General features: G+C 38.0%; 2 protein-coding genes across 2 annotated transcripts in view; one reads left to right on the plus strand and one right to left on the minus strand.

The window, feature by feature from the left end:
• Positions 1-527, minus strand: part of fbxw5 (F-box and WD repeat domain containing 5) — a 13970-nt gene extending 13443 nt beyond the window's left edge. Inside the window, exons 1-2 of the mRNA XM_062959586.1 lie at positions 419-527; positions 111-335 (exon numbers count right to left, since the gene is read on the minus strand). Of these exons, the coding sequence (XP_062815656.1) occupies positions 111-321 (211 nt within the window). The 5' untranslated portion in view covers positions 322-335; positions 419-527. The remainder of the gene's footprint in view (positions 1-110; positions 336-418) is intronic.
• Positions 528-2281: 1754 nt separating this feature from the next.
• On the plus strand, positions 2282-7188 carry c8g (complement C8 gamma chain). Its single transcript, XM_062960282.1, has 7 exons — positions 2282-2473; positions 4514-4668; positions 5199-5269; positions 5353-5454; positions 6731-6835; positions 6930-6968; positions 7069-7188. Exons 1-7 carry the CDS (start codon positions 2324-2326, stop codon positions 7092-7094), a joined length of 648 nt encoding a protein of 215 aa, XP_062816352.1. The 5' UTR covers positions 2282-2323; the 3' UTR covers positions 7095-7188.
• Positions 7189-7768: the final 580 nt, after the last annotated feature.

Below are 7768 nucleotides of genomic sequence, written 5' to 3' on the forward strand. Positions count from 1 at the left end.
CCGACCTCCTCCTGCCAGGAAGGAAGGCACCATCCGATCCCTCCCGGCAGATGCCCACCCAGCTCTCCCTGAGAGGCCGAGTGAGTGAGTGGGGCCGGTGCCGTGCTTACCGGGGTGCCGAGGGAGGTCTCTCGGGAGGCGGAAGTGCCGGTAGAAGAGCTCCTTCCAGAGGGCCTGGTCCTGGGCCACGGCGTGCCACTGGCGGCAGGAGGCTCCGGCCGAGAGCAGGTCCCGGGGGCCCAGGAAGAGGAAGATCTCCACCAGGAGGCTGTCCGGCAGCAGCACCGCCGGCCCCGCCGCCCAGGCCTCGGCCCCCGCCATGGGCTCATGCTGCCCTGGAAGGAAAGAGAGAGGGGAGAGGGGTCAGCGGGGGACTAGATGCCCTCAAGGGACCCGGGCCTGCCTCCAGCCTACAAACCTTCCACCAGCTGTTCCCGACCTCACTTCCGTCCCCTTATGGATAAACTTCCGCTTTTGGGCGCTGGAGCCGCCCTAGGCATTCCCACTCTTTTTATTTCCAAATTGGGAAGTCATCTCCTGAGCTGCCACTAGAGGGAGCCCCTGAGCCGGCTATTTTCGAATATGTTTGGGAGTTGTAGTTTTGTGTGGGTTGCACATTAAATTCATGGAATACCCAGTGGTTCTTGTTGTTATTCTTATCCTATGTCATTTTTTTCTGTAGAGTTAGAGATAGGGATATATATACAGTAGAGTCCCAAGCTAAACAGGCCAGCAGAAGGTTGGAAAAGCAAATATCTTGGATAACAAGAAGGGATTAAGGAAAAGCCTATTAAACATCAAGTTAGGTTATGATTTGACAAATTAAGCACCAAAACATCATGTTATACAACAAATTTGACAGAAAAAGTAATTCATTACACATACAAAAATGGCTTGGATAAGTGAGGCTTGGATAAGTGAGACTACTGTATCATTATTAGCATTATCATCATTATATATCATTATTATATATCATATATTATTATATATCATCATTATATATTATTATTATTATCATCATCATCATTACCATTATTATCATTATGATTATCATGATCATTACTATTATGATCATTAGCATTACATTATATTATTATTATTATTAACATTATCGCCATAATTATATATCATTATTAGCATTATCATCATTATATATCATTATTATCATCATTACCATTATTATCATTATGATTATCATGATCATTACTATTATGATCATTAGCATTACATTATATATTATTATTATTATTATTATTATTAGCATTGTTATCGCCATAACTATATATCATTATTAGCATTATCATCATTATATATCATTATTATCATCATTACCATTATTATCATCGTTATGATTATTACCATGACCATTACTATTATGATCATTAGCATTATATATTATATTATTATTATTAGCATTGTTATCGCCATAACTATATATCATCATTATCATTATCATCATTATATATCATTATTATCACCATTACAATTATCATTATGATTATTATCATGACCATTACTATTATGATCATTATCATTACATTATATATTATTATTATATATTATTATTAGCATTGTTATCACCATAATTATAGATCATCATTATCATTATCATCATTATATATCATTATTATCACCATTACCAATTATCATTATGATTATTATCATGACCATTACTATTATGATCATTATCATTACATTATATATTATTATTATATATTATTATTAGCATTGTTATCGCCATAATTATAGATCATCATTATATATCATTATTATCACCATTACCATTATTATCATTATGATTATCATGATCATTACTATTATGATCATTAGCATTAAATTATATATTATTATTATTATATATTATTATTAGCATTGTTATCGCCATAATTATAGATCATCATTATCATTATCATCATTATATATCCTTATTATCACCATTACCATTATTATCATTATGATTATCATGATCATTACTATTATGATCATTAGCATTAAATTATATATTATTATTATTATATATTATTATTAGCATTGTTATCGCCATAATTATAGATCATCATTATCATTATCATCATTATATATCATTATTATCACCATTACCAATTATCATTATGATTATTATCATGACCATTACTATTATGATCATTAGCATTACATTATATATCATGATTACCATTATTATGATGACCATTACGATTTCCTGATGTTGTGTGTCTCCCTCCCAGGGGCCTGGCCTTGCCCTGTGTCCTCCTCTTGGGGTTAATGACTGACCGGTCCACCCCACTCTCACTGACCGCTCATTCCTCTGGCCAGACCCACAGCCATGGCCTCCTTGCTGGGCCTCCTCCTCCTCCTCGGCCTCTTGGCTTCCTCTTCTTCCTCCCAAGGGGTCCAGCCCCGAAGGCGGATCCCGGACCCCCAGAAGCCGCCCATCGAGAAGGTCGCCCTCCAGCCAGACTTCCACCCCGAACAGGTCAGGATGGGATGTTTATTTATTTAGTAAAAGTCAAAATTTTCCCCTGACGTTAAGTCCAGTCATGTCCGACTCTAGGGGTTGGTGCTCATCTCCATTCCTAAGCCAAAAAGTTGTCCATAGATGTCTCCAAGGTCATGTGGCCATGGGCATGACTGCATGGAGCGCTGGAGCAGTACCTATTGATCTACTCACATTCCAATGTTTTCAAACTGCTATTGTTGGCAGAAGCTGGGGCTAATAGTGGAAGCTAACTCTACTCCCCGGATTCGAACCTGGCAACCTTTTGGTCCCTACGGAGATTCAGAGCGGCTCACAATCCAAAACATTAGGACTTAAAATATATATAAATATGCAATAATAAAACAGTATATCAGTGGACCCTAACCACTAAGGATTAAAGGAAGTCACCGTATTTTTATATATATATATATATTTTAAAAAATATTTTATTTTTTCATACATATATATATATACTTTTCATTATATACATATATATATACAGTAGAGTCTCACTTATCAAACACTCACTTATCCAAGGTTCTGTATTATCCAAGGCATTTTTTTAGTCAATGTTTTCAATACATCGTGATATTTTGGTGCTAAATTCGTAAATACAGTAATTACTACATAGCATTACTGCGTATTGAACTACTTTTTCTGTCCAATCTGTTGTATAACATGATGTTTTGGTGCTTAATTTGTAAAATCATAACCTAATTTGATGTTTAATAGGCTTTTCCTTAGTCCCTCCTTACTATCCAAGATATTTGCTTATCCAAGCTTCTGCCGGCCCGTTTATGTTGGATAAGTGAGACTCTACTGTACTTTATTGTATGACACAACAAACAAGATAGATATGCTGGATTTCATATCACAAAATCACAAGTCGAACACTTCCCAAGTGTCTAGGACTGTGTGATGTATTTTCGGATGATGCCTGCAGATCCCAGTATTTTTGCCAATATTTATCTGGTATACTCGAGTATAAGCCTAGTTTTTCAGCCCTTTTTTTAAGACTGAAAAATCTTCCCTCGGTTTATACTCGGGTGAGGGTCCTGGTTGGCTTATATTTGGATCAGCTTATACTTGAGAATATATGGTACATTTATTACTTTTCTCTATTATTATTGGTATTATTACATTTATTATTTTTCTCTATTATTGTTGCTACTATTACATTTATTTTATTCTATTTTTATTATTATTAATACATTTATTATTTCACTCTGATCTTATTATTATTGTTGCATTTATTATTTTACTCTATTTATTATTACATATATTATTTTCCTGTATTTATTATTATTATTATTATTATTATTACATGTATTATTTTACTCTATTATTATTAAAATATACATAAGCACATTTACATTGAAGAAGATGAGAAAAATGATTTGATCGGAGCTGGACAATCTTATCTTAAATTTGAGATTGATGTAAATATTCAAAAACATTTAACCTACCGATGCCTCAATTAATGTCATTTTATTGGTATCTATTTTTATTTCTGATATGTACCACCCTCGGCTTATACTGGAGTCAATGTTTTCCCAGTTTTTTTGTGGTAAAATTAGGTGCCTTGGCTTATATTCGGGTCGGCTTATACTCGAGTTTATATGGGTATATATTATTATATCTCAGGCATGGGCAAACTTCGGGCCGCCGGGTGTTTTGGACTCCAACTCCCACAATTCCTAACAGCCTACCGGCTGTTAGGAATTGTGGGAGTTGGAGTCCAAAACACCCGGCGGCCCGAAGTTTGCCCATGCCTGAGCTACCTAGAAATAGGAATATATTTATATTTATATTTTTGCAAGGAGCTGCATGTTGAGACGGAAATATTGCACAGAGAAGGCCCACCTTTGCCCCCTGGATCCCATCCCAGCCCCATTGAGAAACCCTTGGCTTGGCTCCCGCTTTGCCAGGAATCCGGACAGGAAAGCCTCAGTGTCATTGACCCAGCAAGCTAAGTTTGCACAACTACAACTCCCATAGCTTTAGTAATAATACCTTCTTCTCCCTTGGGGTCTGTAGTTTGCAGGGACGTGGTTCCTGGTCGCGACGGCCTCCCGCTGTGCCTATTTGTCCAAAAACCACTACCGCCTGGAGGCCACAAACGTGGTGGTGACCCTTGCGCCGGACGCAGCCTCCGGGGAGAAAGCCCTCCTCTTCAGCACCTTCCGCCCGCTGTGAGTTGTTCCTCCTGGAGTAGAATGCTCTATTATTACTATTCGTTTTATATTTTCATATCTATATATATAGATTGTTGTGGGGTGTTTACTTTTGTTGTTTAGTCCACTGCCATGATGCCATCACTCTTTTTTATATATAGATATAATATTATATATTGTTTTTTATTGGGTTGCTAGGAGACCAAGTTGGAGGAGCTTAGCCTTCTAACTGGCAGCAATGGGATAAAAGCAATTATTCCTCTCTCTCTAATTAGGACTTTATTTTTCTTTTCTTTTTGTTGTATCAACCTAGAGGCATGGATGATGGGTTGTGTTGTCAAATTTCGAGGTTGGGGGGCCTGTAGTTTTGTTGTTTTGTGGGTCGCCGTGATGCCATCACTCTTTTATATATATAGATTTATGTTATTATTCCTGCATTATGTCATTATATTTCATTATCATAACTATATTTTATTATATATTTATTACAGTATTATGTTTTATATATATATAATTTTTATTATTTCTTCCTTTCTTTGCCGCTGCAGGGAGGGCCACTGCTGGAACATCACCCAATGCTACTTCCCTGGAAAGACTCGCGGACGATTCCAGATCAAAGGTCTGATCCGTTCCATACGGTAGGGCATTCTTTCGGGAACTAATTACTTTGGGGGGAAAGTAACTTCCCGAATTCTCTTCCAGGTCGCGGCCTTCCTGTGGAGGTTGCCATTGGGGAGACGGACTACAGCAGCTACGCTATTCTCTTCCTCCAGAGAGCCAAGGGCTTGTCTGCAAAGCTCTATGGTGAGCATCACCATATCATACTATAACAATAATAAATACATAACAATATGATAATAATATAATAAAATGTAATTAATGCAATACATTATGATACTATAATGATTAATAATAATATAATATAAAATATAGTAATAATAATATAAAATAATGTAACAATAATAATAACATAACAACAACAAATCGGACATTAAGTCCAGTTGTGTCTGACTCTGGGGGTTGGGGCTCATCTCCATTTCTAAGCCAAAGAGCCGGCGTTGTCCCTAGACACCTCCAAGGTCATGTGGCCACAAGCATGAGCGCTATTACCTTCCTGCTGGAGCAGTACCTATCGATCTACTCACATTGGCATGTTTTTGAACTGCTAGGTTGGCAGAAGCTGGGGCTAACAGCAGGAGCTCACTCTGCTACCTGGATTCAAACTGACAACCTTTCGGTCTGCAAGTTCAGCAGTTCAGCGGTTTAACGTGCTGTGCCATCAGGGGCACCAATCATACAAAATAATATAAAATTATATTATCTATATATATAAAAGAGTGATGGAATCCTGGCGACAGACAAAACAACAAAACTAAACACTCCACAACCTCGAAAATTGACAGCACAACCCCTCATCCACACCTCTAGGTTGATACAACAAAAAGAAAAGAAAAATAAAGTCCTAATTACAGGGAGAGGAATAATAGTTTTTATCCAATTGCTGCCAGTTTGAAGGCTAAGCTCCGCCCACTTGGTCTCCTAGCAACCTACTCAGCCCAGGGGACAGGCACAGTTAGGCCTCACTTAGGCCTCTTCCACAGATTATCAGATTTTAACTGGATGATATGGCAGTGTAGACTCAAGGCCCTTCCACACAGCTATATAATCCATTTAGAATCTTATATTATCTGCTTTGCACTGGATTATCTTGACTCCACACTGCCATATAATCCACGTCAGTGTGCATACTAAACATTCAATACCACCACGACCTCAACAATTTCTCACCAACACCACCAGACAACGCCATAGCAACACGTGGCCGGGCACAGCTAGTATAATATAAAATATAGTAATAATAATATAAAATAATGTAAAAATAATAATAACATAACAACAACTTATTGGATAGGGATGGATAGGACAGAATAACTTAATTCTAAAGGGCAAATGGAGTGATGGGAGTTGTAGTACGCCTCTGGGTCCAAGAAGCAGGGGACTATTTGTTTCCTTCCTTCCTAATAATAATAATAATAATAATAATAACCATCTCCTTCTTTCTCCTCCTTCTGTTCAAAAGGACGTTCGGCCAAAGTGGGTCCGGCGGTCACGGCCACGTTTGAGCGCCGTGTGAGAGAGCTGGGCTTGGATGAGACCGACCACGTCTTCTACTTCCCTTCCTACGGTGAGCCTGGGAAAGGGGACTACAACTCCCATCAGCCCCGTCTTCTCCTTCCCCTTCATTCATTCACTCGCTCCCTCCCTCCTTCTCCTCGCAGGGTTCTGCCACACGGCCGACTCCTTCCACACCCTCGACGGTAAGTGGGCATCATCACGCATCAATATTATGTATTATTTACCCATGGCTGACCTTTTTTTGAGGCTGAGAGAGTGTGACCCTTTTGCTTCCCTTTCCAGAGACCAAGTTCACCGGGACCCGCTGAAGCCCTCTTTCCTTCCTTGGGAGACATAGTTCCGCACGGGACCCGAACGCAGAGCAAAAGCCCAGCAAAACATTAAACTTTTTTTGGATCCAAAGAGTTATTTGTGCTTTTCTTTCTTTCTTTGTGTCGAAGGCCTATTTGGTTCCAATGAAGAGACAACATTGGTATCATTAAAACGAGGGGAATGACATGGCATTTATATGTGTGTGTATATACGTGTATGCATATATGTATGTATGTATTATTATTATTATTATTATTATTAATAATAATAATAATAATACAGTAGAGTCTCACTAATCCAAGCTAAACGGGCCAGCAGAAGCTTGGATAAGCGAATATCTTGGATTATAAGGACTGATCAAGGAAAAGCCTATTAAACATCAAATTAGGTTATGATTTTACAAATTAACTACCAAAATTACATGTTATACAACAAATTTGACAGAAAAAGTAGTTCAATACGCAGTAATGTTATGTTGTAATTACTGTATTTACGAATTTAGCACCAAAATATCACGATATATTGGAAACATTGACTACAAAAATGGCTTGGATTATCCAGAGGCTTGGATAAGCGAGGCTTGGATTAGTGAGACTCTACTGTATTACCATATAATGATATGGTACAATATAGTAATTTAATGCTTATATTGTGCTATGCTAATAATATA

The sequence above is a fragment of the Anolis carolinensis genome, unplaced genomic scaffold (assembly GCF_035594765.1).
Source record: "Anolis carolinensis isolate JA03-04 unplaced genomic scaffold, rAnoCar3.1.pri scaffold_7, whole genome shotgun sequence".
Lineage (NCBI taxonomy): Eukaryota > Metazoa > Chordata > Lepidosauria > Squamata > Dactyloidae > Anolis > Anolis carolinensis.